Source organism: Spodoptera frugiperda, chromosome 10 (genome assembly GCF_023101765.2).
Source record: "Spodoptera frugiperda isolate SF20-4 chromosome 10, AGI-APGP_CSIRO_Sfru_2.0, whole genome shotgun sequence".
In the NCBI taxonomy this organism is placed as follows: Eukaryota; Metazoa; Arthropoda; class Insecta; order Lepidoptera; family Noctuidae; genus Spodoptera; species Spodoptera frugiperda.
The window spans coordinates 9,227,727-9,250,682 of NC_064221.1; the positions used below are offsets into that span (position 1 = coordinate 9,227,727).

Sequence of the window (22,956 nt, forward strand, 5' to 3'; positions counted from 1 at the left end):
TATTCACTGGAACAATCGTAATTTTTATAGTTCGGCAACGCAGCTTTGAACACCTTTATTGTCGCCAATTGCTACCATTCTGTGATTCTCCAGATATTTTGCCGATTCTTTTCATTAAAACCGAGGGCTGGTTCATCAGATAGACCCATCCGTGTCAGGGACTGAGCTGCAGCTGCGGGGTGTCCTCCGACTTGGCGGGCCACGTCGGCATCATGTCCGGTTCGATCGCCACTGGCTGTTCTTTGAAGTATGCATGATCCAAAGCGGCGGCTGCTGTTATTCTATTCACTGGATCATACAACAAAAAGTTTTGCAGTAGAGATACCCCATCATCAGAAAGTAGATTGCTTCGTACCATTGAACGGCGGCCGCAAAGAAATCAATTCTGCAAATATGCAGCCAATACTCCACGTATCGATGTCCTTGCCAAATGTGTTTCATTTATCGCTAGCATAATGTGTATGTTCTCATACACATACACTTTCTACACATCTCATAACCTGGGCTTTTTATTTGTAAATCCTAATTTAGAATCATTTCTAGGTTTTTTACACACCACCTTTTGTTGTATAGGTTTTGCAATGAATTTTATTACGGTCGTTCGCAGCAAACAGTCTTTAAAGTTCATTTTAATATTCCAAAGAGTCCAGAGAGCCCTCAATAATAAAACTGATACAAAACAAACTATCGTCTACAATTGGACCACTGTAATAATTACTTTGATATACTATTTTATTTACAATGGTGGTCTTTACTATTTTGCACATTTATCCATCTATTATGCCATCGGTTGCCTTTGTACAATATCTTTAATCGATTTTAATATGGTTTATATCATACAAATAATGAAGATGTTGAATAATAAAGTGGAACTGTGGGACATCGAAGTTAAACATTGTGTAGAACTGGAAGACCGACACGGAGGGCATTACTGGAGGAAACTGTTTCAGACATACGTCGATATATTGGAGTGTTATAATATACATAACGTTTGCTATCAGGCATTTGTGAGTCACATTTTGGGTTGTTTTGTATTGATACAAGCGTGTATTTGTACATTTATAAAAAAGCTATTACAAGATTAATTTACACAATACTAATATATGTCCATTCTGCAGATTGCTTACTACCTCATCGACGTACTCATCCATTCTCTTGTATATATTCGAATTGTAATATTAATGTTGCATGACGATGGTGACAACATTTCAGTAAGTAATGATTTTATTTTTCCTTATTTTTTTTTTTTTACATTTAATGGGTCGACGTTTGACCGCTATCTCACCTGATGGTAAGTGATGATGCGGCCTACGGTGGAGCACGTCTGCCCATAAGCAACCTATTCACTCGGGCCTTGAAGACACCCAGGTTATACCCATCAGGAAACACAGACTCCGGCAAGGAGTTCCACTCCCTAGCAGTTCGCACAAGGAAGCTTGAAGCGAAGCGCTTCGTGCGAGTTGGTGGGATATCTACCATGAAGCGGTGACGCCTCGCCGATTGTCTTGTGGTTCGATGATGAAAAGGACTAGGGGGAATCAAGTTGTGCAATTCCCCCGCACACTCTCCGAAATGTATCCGGTAAAAAACGGAAAGGCTTGCGACCTTGCGCCTGTGTTCAAGGCTTTGAAGCCGGGCCTCCACAAGCGCATCATCGTTGATGAGCTTCTTGGCACGCCTTTCAATGTGTTCGAGCGCATCTAGCTGGCATTTAGCCGAGCCGTCCCAAAGGTGAGAACAGTACTCCATACATGACCGAACCTGCGCTTGGTACAGGCTCAGCAGTTGTTTCGGTGTGAAGTACCGTCTCACCTTCGAGAGGATACCCAACTTCCTACCAGCCAGATGCGCCTTCGACTCTATATAAGAGCCGAAGTTTAGCGTTGGCGATAGAGTTACGCCAAGAAGCTCTAGATGATCCGATATTGGAACGGATACATTTCGGAAAGTAGGAGCCAGCGGAAATTGACTCCGTTTGGCAGAGAATAGACACGCCTGGGTTTTGGTAGCGTTGAACTTGACCAAGTTGGCGTCACCCCAATCGGAGACCGCCTTCAAGGACGAGTTCAACCGTTCGACCATGGATTCTCTTAGAGACTGGATCTGTGTTCCGCTAGTCCGCGCATCGGACACATACCTTTCAACAACTGTGCTGTCATCTGCATACCCAAAGATACCGGGCTTAAGCAGGTCGTTGATGTGCAGCAAAAAGAGCGTTGCTGAAAGTACTGACCTCTGAGGGACTCCGGCGTTGATACCAAATTGGTCAGACGAGCAGCCATCGATGACTACTCGAATTGACCGATCCCTCAGGAAGTCTGCAATCCATCTGCACAGATCAGCGGGAAGTCCATATGCAGGAAGCTTGCCGATAAGGCTGTCGTGCCAAACCCTGTCAAAGGCCTTCGATATATCGAGAGAGACCGCTATTGCCTCCCCGTGCTTCTCGATGGCCTCGCTCCAAATGTGGGTGGCATACGCAAGAAGGTCCCCAGTGGATCGGTTGCGGCGAAACCCATACTGCTGATCGCTGAGGAGGTCGTTACCTTCAAGGTATGCCAGGAGCCGGTTGTTGAGTACACGTTCCATACTCTTACAGAGTATGGACGTGACCGAGATTGGTCGGTAATTGTTAGGGTCGGCACGACTACCTTTTTTGGGCACAGGCTGCACGTTGGCCAGCTTCCATGCAACCGGCACTTGACCAGTCTCCAAGGAAAGTCGAAACAGGCGTGTCAGGATTGGAGACAACTCAGGCGCACAGGTTTTTAAAACCACGGCCGGGATTCCGTCGGGGCCACTGGCCTTGTTCACGTCGAGATTACGCAACGTCTTATACACCTCCTTCTGTCGGATGCGAATTTTCGACATTTTCGTCTCGCATACGTTATTTAGAGAAGGAGGTATAGCGCCACCAGTATCAAGACGTGAAGATTCCGCAAATAGAGAAGCAAACAGGTTTGCCTTCTCTACCGCGGTGTGTGCCAGCGTCCCGTTAGGCCCCAGGAGAGGTGGGAGTGAAGGGCGGCAGAAGTTCGATTCAACCGCCTTGGCCAGGGACCAGAATGCTTTACTACCCGCTGGGTAAGAAGCCAGTATTCTCTACATATAAACCGATTTCTATTGGTAGTTATGAAACGTGCAAAAGAATGTAAACGCAATGTTGGATATGTGTTAACTAAAGTTTATCGTGTCCAGGGTTACGTCGTTAGTCACTTTTTTAACATTTTTTTTATGAAAGCAAAATAAATGTATTTCAAATTATTTTTGTTACAGAACATTTCAATAATAATATCGATATTTCTATCTACTTGGGTGTTCAAGAATTTTTATTGGCAAGCGAAATTGATACATCAGTATGAGAAGTTTTACATTGCTGTTCAAAAAGTGCACGATACTTGCACATGTATATTGAAGACTACACATTCTAGTTAGTATAAGACAAATATGACGTTGGACCCAAAATGTTCCCTTGGGGAACTCCTTGAATGTTCCTTATTTGTACCAACAAGATCTATTAAAGTAATGACAGATTCGTTAGTAATTGGTTTATGGACAAGATAGTACATGTCGTAGTATGTTTTTCTTGTATAAATTTAGTTTTTCTGAAGTAAATTTTATATGAACGCGTTTAAGCGCTAGACAAATCTAAATATAGCAGCGTAATCAAAGACTTAAAATAATATACATACAAGCTTTTTGCCATCAAATTTTTCACCTATGAAAAGGTGCAAAAAATCCTAAATATCATTGATGTCACGTTATTCAATGTGCTGTTTTACTTCACAGGTGCAGAGAAAAAGCTATGTAAGAACATGCTACGCTTGCACCGAGCGTCATTCAGCAAGATGAGTCTGTACGGCATGTTCCACGTGGACGCTGCGTTACAACAGGGGCTGACGATGCTCCTTACTGAATATACTGTTGTATTGTTACAGTTTGCCTTATTATAGTTACATTTGCGATATATAATTATTCATATTTTACGTTTACCTTTTCTCAACCTCAGCCTATAAAGCGCTCAAGAAATTTTATTACCCATATCATTATTTGGACAGAAAATCTTGTATGGTTATGTAATAATAGGTAAGTATTTTCCAAGGTTTTTGTATTGTAAGTTAACCTGTTTTTTTTTTTAATTTAATCAAATGAAACCTATGTTGTTATGCGAATGAAGTAAAAGCTCTAAAATCTACTTCGTTATTTTGATGCGGTAAGTTAAATATATTGACTTAGTTATTTCTTAATGCAAGTAAGCAACTAAAACATTTTGTAATATTAGTATAGATTCATTATCTGATCGTCCAATATATTCGGTGGAGTTAGTAATTCAAGTACTTCGTGTTACTGTAGTAATTGCTTTGAACGACATCGTCATTAGCCATCGATTATGAAGTCAGTTGTAGGCCACGCCTGTACAAAAATGAAGATATTTCGAAATTATCCACAAAAATTGTCTATTAAAGTTGTTCTAATGAATATATTAGATAAAGAAGTGCAATCAATGCTTTTACCACTGAACATGCTGCAATATCTAATGTGCTGTCCAAAGTACCGCATCAAATACGATTTTATAATACCAAATAACTTCATGACTGGCTTCGTTTCTCTGATTGCTAATATAGTGTTCATAGCTGCATTCACTTATACCTTATACGGAAGTAATTTCTACGGTCCAAAACATACAGAAGAAAATAATTTCTTATTCTTTATGACTGTGTTCGACAGTATCTTCTACTCTTTAGGTTTCGTCTTGGATTTTGTAATCGGGATTGTTCAAAGCAAACAATCTATTAGGATCGTTTTAATCTTCCAACAAGTGCACAGGTTTCTTAACAATAAAATCAATACCAAACAGACTATCATCTGGAATTGGGTTGTTGTGCTTCTCGAGATAATATGCAATTTAATTTACCACACCGTTTTTTCTTTCTGTACCTATATACCTATCGAATTCACTATTTCAAATGCCACAGTAACATTTTTGGATTTCAATATTATTTGTACAATACAAGTTATCAAGATGTTGAAGAACAAAGTTGATTTGTGGAACACTCAAGCTAAATACGGTGGGGATCTGGAAGACAGGCACGGAGGACATTACTGGAAGAAACTGTTTCAGACGTACGTTGATATATTGGAGTGCTATGATCTACATAACGAATGCTATCGAGCGTTTGTAAGTTTCTAATACTACTTAACTTATGTTCATCATTTATCTTATACCATTTGTTTTATGTTTTACAAGCCCAATCACAGTCGACACTCTTTAATTTAAACTTTCGAACCTTTCTATATTTTGAATTTATCACGAGGTCCCTAAAAATTTCTTTAAATTTCAAAATAAATTGATACATTTTATACACTTGGTAATTCTAATAAAAAGCTTGTAGCTTTGAACGTGCTATTTTCATATGATTTCTTTTTTATGCAGATTTTATATTACACTTCTGAAGTTTTGGTCCATACTCTTGTCTACATTGAAATGTCGATCCACATAGTTTTCTATCTCTTAGAGGAAGAATATGTGAGTATTGCTTAAAGTTAGCTATACTAGCGTTGTAATAAGATAAAGGCTAAAGTTGAGTAAACATGTGAAAACTATTGTTCTAATGGAGAATTTAACTTTTATTTTCAAAAATTCTGGATTGTATTAAATGAACAACGGCCTCGTTGGTCGGATGGTCCCAAGGGCAAGGATTCTCGGGTTCAATCCCGAAACGCACTAAGTATTACTGGGTTTTTCGAAAGTTTCTTTTTTAAAATTGTGCCCAGTATATGGCAATAGGCTAACCCCACAATACATGGGACTTATAACACAAATGTTAAAAAGTGGGTGTACACTGTACAGTGGCATAACGTACCGTAATATCCACCTCTGCCTATCCCTTCGGGCATAAAAGGTGTGAAGATACGAGTACTGAACAACTATTGACAGTTTATTTTTGTTACAGAACCAAGGGCTTTTTATAATACTAATGTTATTGTTTGCGTGGCTACTGAAAAACTTCACTTTGTTAACAATTTTAATACATCAATATGAAATGTTTTACATGGCAGTTCAAAACGTTCAGGATACTTGCTCGCTTATATTGATGACAACAAAATGTGGTGAGCTTCTTTAGTATTATCTTAGATTAAAGATACGGGATGACGTGACCACTTTAACGTATCTTAAAATTTTATTTTGTCATAATTATCCTCCCTTTTTTTGAAATATCATGAGAAAGGCCTCACCAGAACGCCACACCAAATTTGCGGGCGCGGGTGCAGTCATGAAATTTCAAACACATAGGATTAAATGGAAGTATTTAAGAATAAAATGTGGACGCGGTGTAAGTAGTGTTCATCGTCGCGATGGCCCGCGCAAAGATATTAGTCGTGTGAAGGCATATACATAGACGATTCACTCGTTGTATATAATATAGCTTCTGATAAATTATTACAACGTAAATTCATAAATGTAAACATTTGTATGAACATAAAATGTTTCAGTATTACTAATTACGAGCTACATGGGTAAAGTTAGATTATAAATAAAGCCTTGATATCTCTTTAAGTGGTTGCTACTTTTTTTATAGACGACGAAAAACGGCTATGTAAGAACATGCTACGCTTGCACCGAGCGTCATTCAGCAAGATGAGTCTGTACGGCATGTTCCACGTGGACGCTGCGTTACACCAAGGATTGATGTTGCTTCTTACGGAATACACTGCTGTATTGCTGTCGTTTGCATTACTGTAATCCTTCATTAAATTATTTAACTGCATTTCCTTAATATACTTCATTGAATATGTCATATTTTTCTTTTGTTCCCATCTGAACATCAATGATAGTCATTAGGACTATTACTGGACTATCTAAGTTTTGTATCGTATTCCTTACTGATACTAGTTACATCAATTTCGTTGATCACATTACTGTCACTTTTAAGTTATTATCTCAATATTTATCAATCAATCAATCATATTTAAGACGTTTTATATTGACATCTACGAAAGTAGATTGTGTAATAAGCACTCATTGTATATCATTATTATTTTACTTACTTACTAGTAATATATTATTTGTAAACATAATATTTCTAACGTTAGTTGTAAGATTGTTATACAAGAATAAAATGGTTACCATATTAGATCACAAATATTTTTTGAAATACATTTCGATAAATATAGTAGATAAAGAAGTGCAATCAATACTTTTCCCTTTAAATATAATGCAACATATTACGTTCTGTCCAAAATATCAAATCAAAAACAATTATATTTACCCAAATAAGTCTACAACAATTTGTGTTTCTTTAGTTGCGAATATAGTATTTTATGTTTGGTACGCTTTTAGCCTATTTTCTGGTTTCAATTTCCAGTCAAGATATTCACAAACTAATACTTTATTAGAATACCTTTGCATTTACGATGCTGCCTTCTACGGTGTTGGCTTCATGTTGAATTTCGTCATAGAGGTTGTTTATAGTAAATGCTCGATAAAGTTTGTGTTAATCTTTCAAAACGTGCACAGGTTCCTTAACAACAGCATTGATACTAAGCAAATTATCATAAGCAATTGGATCATTGTGCTTCTTATAAGTATGTTTTACCCCATTTTTTTCACTTCCTTTTGCATAGTTACAAATTTCTCTTTTACTTTGGTAATTGCCAGTCACTTTTTGGCCGCTTTCGATTTTAATATGGTTTACGCCATACAAGTAATGAAGATGTTGACTAATAAAGTGGAACTGTGGGACATCGAAGTTAAACATTGTGTAGAACTGGAAGGCAGACACGGAGGACATTACTGGAGGAAACTGTTTCAGACATACGTCGATATATTGGAGTGTTATGACATGCATAACGTTTGCTATCAGGCATTTGTGAGTTGAACATTCTTTAGTGGTTTTGTTTTTATGTTAGCTTTATTATTATCATAATAGGATAATTTGTCTACCAAATGTTACAGATCATGTTTTACATCGTGGAGAATTTCAATCATTTTCTAATTTATGTCCAAGAATCAATAACAGTTTTACAAGAAGGTTTTAAGTTTGCTGATGACACGGTAAGTGTCCTAATATAGAGATAAGATACTTAGAATTGTCAACCTATCGCTTCACTTCGGTTGACGGCAAAGCACAATACATATTGTTACAACTCCTCCTCTTTCCAAGAATGTTTTAAGCGCGAACAATCTTTTGTTTAGTCAAAGGACTAAATTAGCAAAACCAGTTTGCAGCGGTCTCTGATAAGCCCGAACCTTTAATGCAATTACTAACCCGCTGGTAAAACGTGGTGATTTTAGCAAACCCATTTATTTAAAAGAGACTTACTGTCCAGGACTGGACCTTAGTGAGTTCTTAAGGATGATGACTTGTTCTGAAAATATATCTGACTTTTTTACTATTTTGATAAATGTAAAAATATGTATATATGTATGTTTGTCATACCGGCAAAAATGTTCGGGATGAAATTTGGAACAAGGATAAATATTATAGTCTAGAATATTACATAGGTTACTATTTATCTCAGGAAAAGGCAGGGAGGCGCTGGCATAAGCTAACGTATTAAATTCACCGAGGGAAGTGGAAACTATCGTTTTCTTTTTTTTTCTCCTTTAATAATATCTTCTGCTTTATTCCGCTGGGGGATTCAAGACAAGTTATTCATGTTCGCCGGACTTCAGTGTTCCGGTGTTTTCTTGATTTTATCTATAGTAGATCCTAGCTTACAAGAATTGCAGCGGATTTGAGAGGTTGTGGCGGGCTTGTCTCAAAAATCTAGCTATTATTAAAGTTTGACAAATAGGTTTTTACTTTGTTACAGGATGGGGCAATTTTTATTACGATTTTCCTCATTGGATGGCAAGTAAAGAATCTTTATTTGTTAATGAAATTAATACTTCAGTACGTGAAGTTTTATAGAGTAGTACAAAATGTTCAGGATACTTGCACCCTTATATTGAAGAAAACATGCTCAGGTGAGCCAATGTTTGGTTGTTTAAATTATTTGATGGTTATGCAAAACGAATAAAATTTACAGCCGTGAAATATAACAACAAGCTTTTTGTTCATGGGGATATTTGCTAAATTTTGACCTTTTTGTGAGACCTGCTTTGACACGAATGAGCCGGCTCGACCGGAATGATACCACGGTCTCACAAAAAACAACGCTTGCGATGTGTTTCGTTGTGTGAGTGAGGCTACTGGAGGCCAAATTCCCAATCCCCGATTCCCCAACAACCCTTAAATTCCTAACCCCTAAAAGGCCAGTAACGTAATAGTAATGTCTCTGGTGTTTCGGGTATCCATCGGCGACTGCTCACCATCGGATGATCCGTCTGCTCGTTTATCGCCTTATACCAGAATAGATAATCAAAATCAAAGTTAATAATAAAATATAGAAACACCGCTGACCCAACCGTTGTTAATGTTTAACATTTTTATACTTTCTTGTATTTCGCAGATGCAGAAAAACGGCTATGTAAGAACATGCTACGCTTGCACCGAGCGTCATTCAGCAAGATGAGTCTGTACGGCATGTTCCACGTGGACGCTGCGTTACAACAGGGGCTGACGATGCTCCTTACTGAGTATACTGTTGTATTGTTACAGTTTGCAGTTTTATAATTGTTTAATAAATCTCGATAAAAAAATGTTTTTGGATTCAACTGTCAAATATATGCTTCGGCATGAATGGGTCGGCTCGACCAGAGTTATTACCACGATTTTACCAAAAACCGACGTGAAACAACGCTTGCGTTGTGTTTCGTCGTTAAAGTGAGGTTAGCGTAGCCCCAATTCCATTTTTTTCATTTCAATTCCCAAATTCCTTCAATTCTCAATTTACAAACCCCTAAAAGGCAACGCACTTGTACTAAAAACTTGATTCAAATATAATTATGAAATATTATTCTTGGTCTACATACGTATACAAATTCCTCGTATTTTTATTCTACTGGCACTTTAAACCGGTCTCTAGTATAGTCAATAGTATACAGGGTGACTTTGAATTCGACGTATTCCTCTCGGGAAATATTACAACTAATTTCCTACAAAATTAGCCCTGAGGTCCTTGGGCGGAAAGTGGCTAGTTTCTGAGATATTCAACATTTTTGGTTTTGGTAAAAAAATCCCGAATTGATTACAAAAACATCAATAAATAAAAAAATACTGGTTGGATTTTAGTTATTTTAGTTTTAATCAGTTACCAATAAATTAGTTATCATTTATAAATACTAATAATGGCAGAAATATCATTCGTTTTAAAATAGCAAACAATTTCCTATGAAATTTTGTTTTGTTTCACTAATTTGGTCAATAGATAACTGGATTTATTTCGAAAAAAATATATGACACTAAGCGTATAAACTATTAGAAAAACTTCCTTGGTTTATTAGCTACCCAGAAACGTAAAATTATTTACAAAATTCCCAAAAACAAATGAATTAATTGATGATAAGTAGAGTGTAAAGAGAAAAGCGCAATTTCAAAAACATCTTAATTTGCAAAGTTTGTTCATAATGATCTTCCCTACGACGAATACATGCCCGAACACACTTCCTTATCTCTATGACGGTCACTCTTGGACTGAATATGCGTCTTATTTCGTCACTATGTTTTTGAGAAGAATTTCGATGCTCGGCCAATTCTCTCTGCATAAACAAGGGACTTCATGTAAAAATCAACCGGCGTTAGGTTCTGGTCATTGTGCATGCCATGTAGTTGGACTGCCCTACTAATCCAATGCCTGAGAATCAATGTTTTCGACCATTGCCGCACAGTAGTTCGATAATGCACTTCACAATCGTCATGTGGAATAAATTCGTCAATCAAATTAATAAATTAATTCAATACGTAGAATAAGTTAAATAATTCTCACCATTTAAATTGTTGGATGAAAAGTAGGGTCCAATCAAATAATTATTTATGATACCCCTGCAAACATTTGAAATAAAACCGCGATGCGCTAGCGATGGTTTGCTTTTTTCGGAATTTGTTGACTTTTTTGTGGCTACTAATGGATATTGTGATAGTTTATCCAGCGCACTATCGAACTACTGTGGGGCAATGGTTGGATACCTTGGTGCCCAGGCGTTATATTGGCGTGGGGGTCCAACTACAAGGCAAGCGCGGTGTCCAGAATCAAACGCAGGTTGATTTTAACACGAAGTCCCTTGTTTATGCAGAGGGAATTGGACGACCATCGAAATTCTTCTCCGAAACATAATGACGAAATAAAACGCATATTCAGCCCAAGAGTGAACGTCATAGGGATAGGGAAGTGTGTTCGGGCATGTATTCTTCGTAGGGAAGATCATTTTGAACAAAATTTGCAAATTAAGATGTTTTTGAAATTGCGCTTTTCTCTTTACACTCTACTTATCATCAATTAATTCATTTGTTTTTGGGAATTTTGTAAATAATTTTACGTTTCTGGGTAGCTAATAAACCAAGGAAGTTTTTCTAATAGTTTATACGCTTAGTGTCATATATTTTTTTCGAAATAAATCCAGTTATCTATTGACCAAATTAGTGAAACAAAACAAAATTTCATAGGAAATTGCTTGCTATTTTAAAACGAATGATATTTCTGCCATTATTAGTATTTATAAATGATAACTAATTTATTGGTAACTGATTAAAACTAAAATAACTAAAATCCAACCAGTATTTTTTTATTTATTGATGTTTTTGTAATCAATTCGGGATTTTTTTACCAAAACCAAAAATGTTGAATATCTCAGAAACTAGCCACTTTCCGCCCAAGGACCTCAGGGCTAATTTTGTAGGAAATTAGTTGTATTATCACCTCCCGAGAGGAATACGTCGAATTCAAAGTCACCCTGTATATTACTTTAATCGACTAATTGCATAGTATGATAATATTTAAAATTTACTTTTTTAACACCACCTCTACCACTTTATTATTCATTAAAACAAATATTATGTCAGCTACTATGGTAATAATCATTCTACGTACTTACGTTTTATTTTAATAATTTAGAAGAGTGTGGTCTACATTACAACTGTTCACGAATAAACATGTTTAAATTTTTTGAAACGAAATATTCTTTAATAAATACAGTAGATCGAGAAGTGCAAGCAATGCTTTTGCCTTTGAATTTGATGCAACATATTACATTCAGCCCAAAATATCGCATCAAAAATAATTGTATTTTCCCAAATAACCTCTTGACTAACGTTCTTTCTCTTGCTGCAAAAATAGTTTTTATATTCTCCTATACTTATTGTGTATATTTTGGTTCCACTTACGCGGAAAGAATATCACAACCTATTACTTTTTTAGATTTCCTACGTTTTTATGATTGCTTCTTCTACTGCATCGGTTTCGCTTTAACTTTTGTCATCCAGGTTACTCAAGGCAAAAATTCTATCTTGTTTGTGTTACTGTTCCAAGAGGTACACAGGTTTCTTAACAATAAAATCAGTATCAAGCAATCTGTTTCTTCTATTTGGATCGTTGTGATCCTCACATCATTGTTCGTTCCTGTTTATTTCATTGTATTTTGCGTGTTAGTAAATTTCCCTTTTTATTTCTTAATACCTAGCCACTTCTTGGCTGCTTTTGATTTTAATATGGTATATGCAACACAAGTCATGAAGCTGTTGACAAATAAAGTGGATCTGTGGGTCAGCCAAGTGAAATATGGTGAGGAGTTGGAAGGCAGGCACAGAGGAGATTACTGGAGGAAACTGTTTCAGACATACGTTGATATAATGAAGTGCTATGACATTCATAACAATTGCTATCGGGCATTCGTAAGTCTTGTATCTTTTAGATGTTACTTTAACCGAATATACTCTTGATACATAAGCATTATTAGAAGCAACTGATTCTGTTACAGATTTTGTTTTACGTTGTGGCAGGTTTAAACCATTCCCTCATTTATATTGAAGAAGCAATATTCGTCATACGAGACGAGTTTTATAAAAGTAAAGTAAGTGGTATGATTTTATTGTGAACATTGGATTTTTCTGAAATTTGATTCGTCACTTTTACTGACTACTAAGCGTACTGTTATCAATAACCATGCTTGATCGTTAGATATTTTTGGACAACAGTCCCATTTTATGTTTATTAATATACAATCTAACTTAAACTTTATTTTTTACAGGATGACTCAATATTCGCTGTAGTATTGGTACTTCTATGGCTGCTGAAGAATTTCGTATTGCTAACGAAGTTGATTCATCAATATGATAAGTTTTATATAACAGTGCAACATGCACAGGATACTTGCACACTCATATTGAAGACAACAAACTCTGGTTATTGTTTTAGGTTTTTTTTTTAATATTTTGCGGCAAACGAGCAGTCGTGTCATCTGTACCCTTGGTATGAGTTTGCTTTACGTTTTTTTTTAACGTTGATAAGTCGGCGGTTGGCCACCAACCCGCTTACTGCCAGGACGGCGAGGCGAAGATGCGCCCGAAGATGGAGCACACAGACATAGAAAGTACCTATTTACACTGACCTTGAAAAGACCCGGATTGTATTTCTAAGTATTACGTTTTGCGAAATCAAAATGAGAGCGCGTTCAGCGCCCTGAATGGTTCATTCATTCGCGCCGGCCAATCAAAACTTCGAACGCGCTCTGGTTTCTTTATCAGCGTAAAGCAAACTCGTACTAAGGGTACTGATGGTAAGATGTCAACATTTGACAATATTGATGATTTATTTTTTTACACAGATGCTGAAAAACGGCTATGTAAGAACATACTACGCTTGCACCGAGCGTCATTCAGCAAGATGAGTCTGTACGGCATGTTCCACGTGGACGCTGCGTTACAACAGGGGCTGACGATGCTCCTTACTGAATATACTGTTGTAATGTTACAGTTCACTTTTTTGTAACCTTATCTCTTTATTCTATACAAACACATTAAAAATAATTGCATGTGAACATTGACCATATTTTAATGTAATTATGTTTAGAATGATAAGATTCATTCATTAGACGCATTTTATTAATCTAAGCAAACATTGATGGCATAATTATAATATAATTAATTATCTTATAGTCGTATGATTAATTAAACTATGCCTTAATAACGATTAATATTTGTTCCGAAAACAATTGCTAAGGACTTGGTTAAAAAAGTAATCATTAAATACCTCTGGGTACGGCGATTAATGACATACAGGTTACGCCAATGACATGATTAAGTAAATGGATATAATATTATTATTTAATACTTTGAACGATGTAATTCAGATGTCGAAAGTGATAAACGAGTTTTAACAGTATTTAAAGACAGATTTTAAAATCATCCAATGACTTCTCCCACCTAGGGTGAAGTGGAAGGGAGTGTGAGACTCTTACTGTCTAAATATCACCCCGTTTCTACTCCTGCTTCTGGAGCCTCGGTTACTCGCTAAATAGTCCGCAGCCCCAGGTCAGGTATCAGCGCTACTGGGCCTGATCCGTTGTCATCTGATGGCTCTTTAAGGCGCACGTGCTACGTGACACGTACGCTTAGGTCTGGTTCTGGTCGGGCGACGAGCTAACATAGCTCGCCGTAGTATCATCAGGTGGTCTATCTACACGTTTGCTGTAACATGTCATAGAAAAACACATAATTACTTCTCAATACAGTCACTGGTGTGTACTCAGAATTATTGATAGATGATATTATAATTATGTAAATACTTCCTATAAGCACACGTAATAAAATGGTGTTGCCCTAAAATATTAAAGTAATATTAAAAATGAGCATTATGTCGTAATTGGTCATTTAATATTATTAGACGTTGCAGTACATTTTTTCTTTTCATCACATAAGCTAGTTTGTGCTTCATTTCCAAAAACTATGAAGGTAGAAACCAATCCTATAAATTTAATTTTGAACAATGTAGTGGATAAAGATATTCAGTCAGTTTTATTCCCTCTGAACTTAATGCAGTATTTAACGTTCTGCCCGAAATGTTGTATAAGGAATAATACTATATCGCCTAACAATATTTTTTCCACGTGCATTTCATTCGTCGGTACATTAAGCTTTATAGCTTTTTACGTATTCTGCAGTTATTTGACTTTCAATTTACAGCCTTTTGCTTTTTTTAATGTTTTAAGTCACTATTTTGATTGCATCTTCTATAGCTTTGGGTTCGCTATGAATTTTTTTGTCGCTTTCATGCACACGAACAACTTCGTCAAATTCATTCTTATTATTCAAAGACTACACAGATGTCTCAATACTGGCGACTGTTTCAAGAAATTCATCAAAATGAACAGGATCTTCATTATTCTGTTTTTCAATTATTACGCTATATCATTTTTCCCCGGTGGAATTAAATTACAATTACCACTTCCCATTATTTGTATTTGTTGGCTTTTGATTATTTTTGACTTTAATATCATTTACGCTACACAAGTCATGAAACTCCTGGAAAAAGAAGTCGTTTTATGGAACATCAATGTTATGAATCCTCAAGAATCAGACTACGGGTCACCAAGAAACAATAAATTCTTTAAATCCTTTGTTGATATATTGGAATGCTACGAGTTATACAAACGATGTTTTCAGGTGTACGTAAGTATATGATTTTGTTGGCTAATGGCCGTTTCTATCAACCATTTCTTAATTTTGGGCTACCGCACTGTAAATAGGAGAAATTAGACGTTTCTCGCACATATTCTAGAATTTCCTGGTATGTGTGTTTTAAACAGTTGATATAAAGTTCATTATGCTAGGTACTGAGTGAAGCTTACTCAACGTCAACAGACACCTATGATAAGGATATGATAAGACACCGCAGAAAGTTCTGCACAGAGAAAAGTGGAAGAAGGATAGGGAGGCCTTAGCCCTGCAGTGGGACGATCACGACTAAAAATAAATAAAATAAAATAATGCTTCCTAATTTCGTTGTAAAATGTCGTTTCCATTCCATCCCATGGCGGTATAAATTGAGCCTAAAACACTTTAATTTTATATATTGTTTCTGTTATACAAATATCCTGCCTTATTTCAGGTTCTTTTCTACCATGTAGAAAGTTTCGTACATTCTTTAATATACTTTCAAAATTCATTTTCGGTGATGCGTGGTATGGATCTAGTAAGTATTCTTATATTGACTATTCTCACGTTTTCTCCAAAGAATCATAGAAAACTGGCGTGATACAATGCTTTTGTTGTGTTTTACCTCGTGAGTGAGGCTACTGAAGGCTCCTCAATTGCCAAATTTGCTATCCTCAATATTCTAACCCCCGAAAGGCTGGCTATGCTCGTTTACCATAAAAACAATCATCTTTATAGGCTACGTTGTTCGCTTATAATTAATTATTCAAATTATGATTTATTTTATTTGTTCCTATCCAGGGGATGTCGAAGTTTGTCGTTATATCCGTCTGCTTTTGGTTGGCCAAGATCTTGCTCCTGCAAATATTATTTATTCAAGATTGTGAGAAATTCTACGGGGCCATACAAAACGTACGAGATACGTGTGTACTTATTTTGAAGACAACTAAATCAGGTAACTTTGGGATTCTTGGAATAACTTAAAGTTACGGTATTCCTTATTGAGGTAAAGAAAAAAAGGATTAAGCTAGTGCTTGTCTGTCAAACATCATTGTTTTATTGTTAAAGTCTTTACTTAAAAGATGGTTGTATACAAATCGAAGGATTTATATCGATCGATCTAGAAGTAAGGGGGTCTATTTATTGCAGACCAATTAATATCCATAATTTGTTAGTAACAATTTATCTTAAAAACTATGTGTACTAATGGTATGGAGAATGTAAAATTCAGCAGTAGGGATCTTGTGTCTAATCATCGTTTTATAACAGTTTGAAATTATAATTTTCCAGATAACGAGCGCAAATTCTGTAAGAACGTGTTACGCCTCCACCGCGCCTCGTTCAGCAAGATCCGTGTGTGTGGCCTGTTCTATCTCGACGCCGTGCAACAACTCAATCTCATGAGCCTCATTACTAACTACATAATTATATTGCTGCAGTTTGCATTCTTGTAATAATCTTCATTAAACTTAATTTGAGGATTTTAATTGTGTTTTTCTGAAACATGATATATGAAAAAAGTAAGTTCGCTATGATATTGTCAAAATTTGTTGTAAGAGAGACATTGTCTAGCAGAGAATAGAATTCAGGCGACTGTGTATTGCATATTCATTAGTGCATTCTATTTTGAATCCGATATTTGGACCAAAATTTGTATCAGCACATCACAATTCGTTTTCGTTAAAAATAATGGTTTAAGGCTACAATTCAAAAGTTAAAATATGTTATGAAGACATTCATAATAAATACTTGCATTTTTCTAGTTTTCATTAATGATCTCGTCATCATAATTAAAATTAATGCTCGCTTTCTTATTAATATAATCTCGTTCGATTTACTAATTAGGTCATTATGTGGTTACTTATACCGAATTAACTAATGAAACTGAAGAATTTTTGAGAATGTCGTAATCAGGATAGTAATTAGAAAGGTCTATATAATCTGGGGATGTTTAAGAGCAACCACACATACAGTTTAGGCTGCAGACGTTGACTTTGTGAAGTGAAGATTATTGCTAAGTACGAGTTAAACATCATGAATTCTGTGAACAATTGCAACGCGTCTAATGGAGCCAGTGCCGATTCCCCATCGGGCACACCACCTCGAGAAGTACTACGCGATACACATCGGGAGAAAACTTGCCTAAAAGTCGCCGCTAAACTGAAATATAAGGGCAATTTTATAAGAAGAGCGAAAATGGATCATCAGTACAAGAACTGCAGCACGGATCAAGAAAAACGTGAAGCTGTTACACCTCTACCTCCATTCCGCCTGGCGTTTCAAAGCAGACGATCTCTGACCGAGTTCCAATATTTGAACAAGATTGCAGAAGGAGCCTTCGGAGCTGTGTTCAGAGCTCGGGATAAGAAAAAAGACGAAATAGTTGCTCTCAAAAGAATTAAAACCGACAATCGCAATGAAGGATTTTTCGTCGCAGCTTTGAGAGAACTAAAAATATTGCTGAAGATTCAACATCCAAATATTGTCGCCGGGCGGGAACTAGTATTGGGCAACAATATGGAGGAAGTGTTCGTAGTCATGGACTGCGTTCCTCACAATTTGAGGAGTTACATGGATGCCATGCGCAAAAAACGACAATTATTTCCACCGGGCCAAGTCAAGTGTCTAATGACACAGCTCTTGTGTGCTCAACATCTTCACGAAAACTGGATACTCCACTGTGATCTCAAACCCAGTAACATATTACTGTCACATGATGGAGTCCTAAAGGTGGCAGACTTCGGGTTGGCGCGAGAGTATGGATTGCCTCCCCGGCAATACACGCCGGGTATGGTTACCTTGTGGTACCGTGCGCCTGAATTGTTACTGTTTTCTGATGAATATTGTACTCCAATCGATATGTGGAGTATTGGCTGCATATTCGCAGAATTGGTTACTTTGCGGCCACTGTTTCCCGGACGATCTGAGCTCGATCAAATAAACAGAATCTTCGAGGGTTTGGGAACACCAACAGATACGACTTGGCCCGGTTACAGTGAATTAACCGAAGGCAATGTTACGTTTCAAAACCACCCAACAGGCAGATTGCGAGAAATGATACGAAGCAATCTACTTTCTGAAGATGGGCTATCTCTACAGCAGATGCCGGTTTAAATCATCTATACTTTAAAGAACAGCCAGTGGCGATCGAACCGGACATGATGCCGACGTGGCCCGCCAAGTCGGAGGACACCCCGCAGCTGCAGCTCAGTCCCTGACACGGATGGGGCTATCTGATGAACCAGCTCTTGCTTTTTAATGAAAAGAGTCGGCAATAAGCCAGGAGAATCACCGAATGGTAGCAATTTTCGACAATAAAGGTGTTCTAAGCTGACCGACCTACAAAAAGATACCTGTATAAAGATAACGATTGAGATTTTGTTCCAGTGAATAACTAGTACATTAATATGTTATATTTCTTACGTATTATCAATGATATAATGTAATAACTAACTATGTAATAAATATGTTGACAATTTAAAATTTTTCGTTTAAAACTGTAATATATTAGCTAGAAGATAAATAAAAAGATAGAAATACTCATAACAAAAATCAATGAAACTGTTCAGCATAATAATATTGTAGACATTTGCCGTTTATATATATGCTCCGTAATTTTCAGTGCAGTGTCTTAAACATATTCTCCAAAGTTTTAGTGAACAATCAAGTAGTACCGTCCCTTTGTCTCACTAATACTAAGAAAATTAATTATTGTTTTTAAAATCACATAAAAAGTATTGAATTTAACCAATTGGTAAAACTACCTCATTGTGTTCTACTATCTATTCGGATGCGTGGGAAAATAAATGTATTATCTTTAAAAGGTGTAAAGGATTATTTTCTATTATTTGCTTATCACCTATTGTTATTAAAATCCTTATCTGAAAACGAGACTAATTCTACAAATATTGGTCAAAATCAATTTAGGGAACAATAGAAATCCATAGGGCCCGTGGACTATATAAGGGAGGATTTTTCAAATACGTGCACACCGACCTGGCCGCCGCGCGTAACAAGCGCGAGCGGGCCGCTGCAGTATTCCTCGACATGGAGAAGGCGTTCGACCGCGTCTGGCACGCCGGCCTGCTCAGCAAGCTGGCCACATCTACTACTCCTCGTCGACTAGTTAAGATCGTGGCCACCTTCCTGCACGGCAGAACCTTCCAAGTGGCAGTGGAAGGCGCTCTGTCGACTGAGCGCGGCATCCAAGCCGGCGTGCCCCAGGGAAGCTGCATCTCACCCGTGTGCTACTGCGTGTACACGGACGACATCCCCGTCGTGGACGGCGCCAAGCTCGCCCTCTACGCGGACGACGCGGCGCTCTACACGACGTCGCTGAACGCCCGGCACGCAGTAGTAAAACTACAGCGCGCCCTCGATGCACTCCCTGATTGGCTGGAGAAGTGGAGGTTGGCCGTCAACGTGGCCAAGACCCAAGCACTCGCCGTGGGGATCATGAAGCCGGAACCTATGACTCTGATGGGTGAGCCAATACGGTGGGCGCCGAGAGTTAAATACCTCGGCGTGACCATCGACCGCTCCCTGTCCATGACGCCCCACGTGCAGCAGGCTGTTGCTCAGGCGCGCGCCGCCCGTCACCTCCTGCGCCCGGTCCTCGACTCGTCGCTGCCGCTCCGTGCGAAGCTCGGCATCTACAAGGCCTACATTCGGACACGGCTTACCTACGCCGCCCCGGCCTGGTACGCGCTCGTGTCCGAAACAAACAAGAAACGCCTCCGTGCGCAGCAGTCTCTCACGCTGCGCACTATAGTCAAGGCCCCGCGCTTCGTACGGAACGCGACCATATCGAGAGACCTCGGCGTAGAGAGCGTCGACGACTTCGTGCAGCGCCTGAGCACTAATATGTTCGAGCGCGCCAGCAAGTCGCAGCACGACCACCTTCGGGCGCTGGCGCCATACCATCGGCGCCCCCCCGACGGATACGGTCTGCCGCGAGACCTGGTCGCCCCGACCGACCCACCTGACGCAGCCACATGAGCCTCCCGCCCGCCCCAGCTAGGGCGGGGCGGTAGAGGCTCCCCCACCGGACTTGACCACGCGCCGCTACCCGCCTGCTGCTCGCCGGGCCAGCCCGGCTTGAGCGCGGCCGCTAGCGGCGCCACAACACGGACTTGACATCGCATCGGGCCCCTCGCGGGGCCCGACTACTCCAACCCCTCGCCCGCAGTTGCGGGCAGCGACTTGAAACCGCCGAAACAGGCCTCGGCCTGGATCGCGCGTCCTCACGCCCCCAGTCGGGGACGTAGAGACGGCCCCGTCGTATACGTGCACACTTACAGTTTCGACTGCAGACAGTCACTATCTACACATTGTGAAGTGAAGTGATTGTTGGTTTAAAATATCTTTAAATCATGGTTTCTGTGAACAATCAAACGTCAGGGGGAGTTCGAGATGATTCTTCGTCTCGCAAAAGCGGTTTGAAGAAGACAGCAAAGGGCAGAGTCTACAAGAACAAAAGACCGACGGAAAGACATAATCACAAGCACAAGACGTCCAAGAGAGAGACACAAGAAGAACAACGAACCACTCGTGCTAAATCTCCTTTCCGTCCGTCGTACCAGCGTTGGCGATCTGTTCGATCTGTAGACGAGTTCACATATCTCAACAGAATTGATGAAGGAGTATTCGGAGTGATCCATGCCGCCAAAGACAAACGGACGGGAGAAATTGTTGCTCTTAAGCAACTTAAAAAGATAAATGAAAGGGAAGGATACTCCATCGCCGCTCGGAGGGAGCTTGGTATGTTGCTGAGGATGAAGCATCCCAATATTGTCGCAGGCCGGGGACTAGCGTCGAGTTCCAGATGTGACCAAGTATTCATAGTCATGGAGCTCATTGACTACGACTTGAAGACTTTCATGGAGACAATGCAAAGTAACCAGCAACTGTTTTCAGTAGAACAGGTGAAATGCCTGATGAAGCAGTTGTTGAAGGCAGTACAACACCTTCACGACCATCACGTCATACACTGCGATCTACAAACAAGCAATATCTTGTTGTCGAACGAAGGTGTGCTGAAAGTGGCAGATTTTGGCAAGGCCCGAAACTATAAATTCCCTCCTGGGCAATATACGCCAGACGCAGTTACGCGCTGGTATCGGGCACCTGAACTTTTGCTGCTGTTCAACGAATACTCCTCGCCAGTCGACATTTGGAGTGTTGGGTGCTTATTCGCGGAATTGCTAACATTGCTGCCTCTGTTTCCCGGCACATCTGAGTTGGACCAGATCGACAAGATATTTATGGCTTTGGGGACGCCTTCAGACTCCATTTGGCCGGGCTACAGCGAATCACCAATGGTACAAATGATTACGTTCGACGACTATCCTCCGGGCGAGTTGCGCAAAACGATAAGTCGTGAACTACTATCAAAAGAAGGACTATCTTTGCTGCAAGGTTTCTTGACTTACGATCCTTCGAAGAGAATCACAGCAGCCGCTGCGTTAGAACACACATATTTCAGCGAGCAGCCGGTGGCGATGGAGCCGGCCATGTTCATGACGTCGTCCGCTCGCTGAGCTCTCACGCACGGCTGAGGTTCTTGGCTCTGGCTCAAGTTGCACTCACATAATTAGAGATTAGTTGTCGAGGCCAATCGTGCTCCAATGTTGAATAGCCAGTAGAAGAGGATTATTACGATATAGACGGGGAGACATCTGATGCAACGCTCTTTGAACAATTTATTTGTACCCAGCAAGAAGAAAAAGAATAAGAAGAGCAAGACAGTCTGGATTATGTTCCATTAGAAGAGTATCTATCAGACGAATAATTTTCACATTACTTACACCGCTCTCGTTATTTACAATAGTACCATTTTCAATTTAATATAATAGCTTTTTAACTTAACAGAAGCACAATAGATCGTGGAATAGGCCTACCGGGGAAACCACGTTAAAAAAACGCGCCATGTACCTACCTCACGGGCGGCGCGAAAACGTGTGCATATTATGAAGAATACAACTTTTTCTACATTTTGCATCGCTGTATCTTCGAAATGGTGATTCTTAGGAAAAATGTGTAGGAACAATTTTTATAGATAATTGCATGATGAATCTTTTTGTCTCACCAATTTTTATTATAAAACTTACCGTTTAGCTGAAAAACTCAAAAAACCGGTTTTTGCAACATTTGACCTTGAATAATTTTTTTTCCACACTCCGGATTGATATGGATAATTGACAAATTGTGTATAACAACAACCATGCCAATTTTTAGGATGGTGCGAATCAATGTAACCTTACCCCTATTTTTGATGCTAACTTGACCGGACTAATACATCCTCGAAAAATTAAAGACGTGGTATTCATATTATTTAAAATTCAATTAAGAATGCTTCCAACACACTGAAATAATTATGACTTTTTATCCCATGGGAACGCAGGCGAAGTAATAAAATTACTGC

At 38.7% G+C, this 22,956-nt stretch overlaps 1 protein-coding gene and 1 pseudogene across 1 annotated transcript; both read left to right on the forward strand.

Moving 5' to 3' along the window:
* The first annotated feature begins 17,567 nt into the window (after nt 1-17,567).
* Nucleotides 17,568-18,751, forward strand: LOC118277719 (cyclin-dependent kinase 11B-like; annotated as a pseudogene).
* Nucleotides 18,752-20,905: 2,154 nt separating this feature from the next.
* LOC126911180 (serine/threonine-protein kinase PITSLRE-like) lies at nt 20,906-22,072 on the forward strand. The gene has a single exon (XM_050696590.1). The coding sequence runs from the start codon at nt 20,906-20,908 to the stop codon at nt 22,070-22,072; it is 1,167 nt and encodes a 388-aa protein (XP_050552547.1).
* Nucleotides 22,073-22,956: the final 884 nt, after the last annotated feature.

What these genes read in the sequence shown, in the direction of transcription:
- LOC126911180 (XM_050696590.1), top strand. Translation starts at nt 20,906, where the DNA reads ATGGTTTCTGTGAACAATCAAACGTCAGGGGGAGTTCGAGATGATTCT.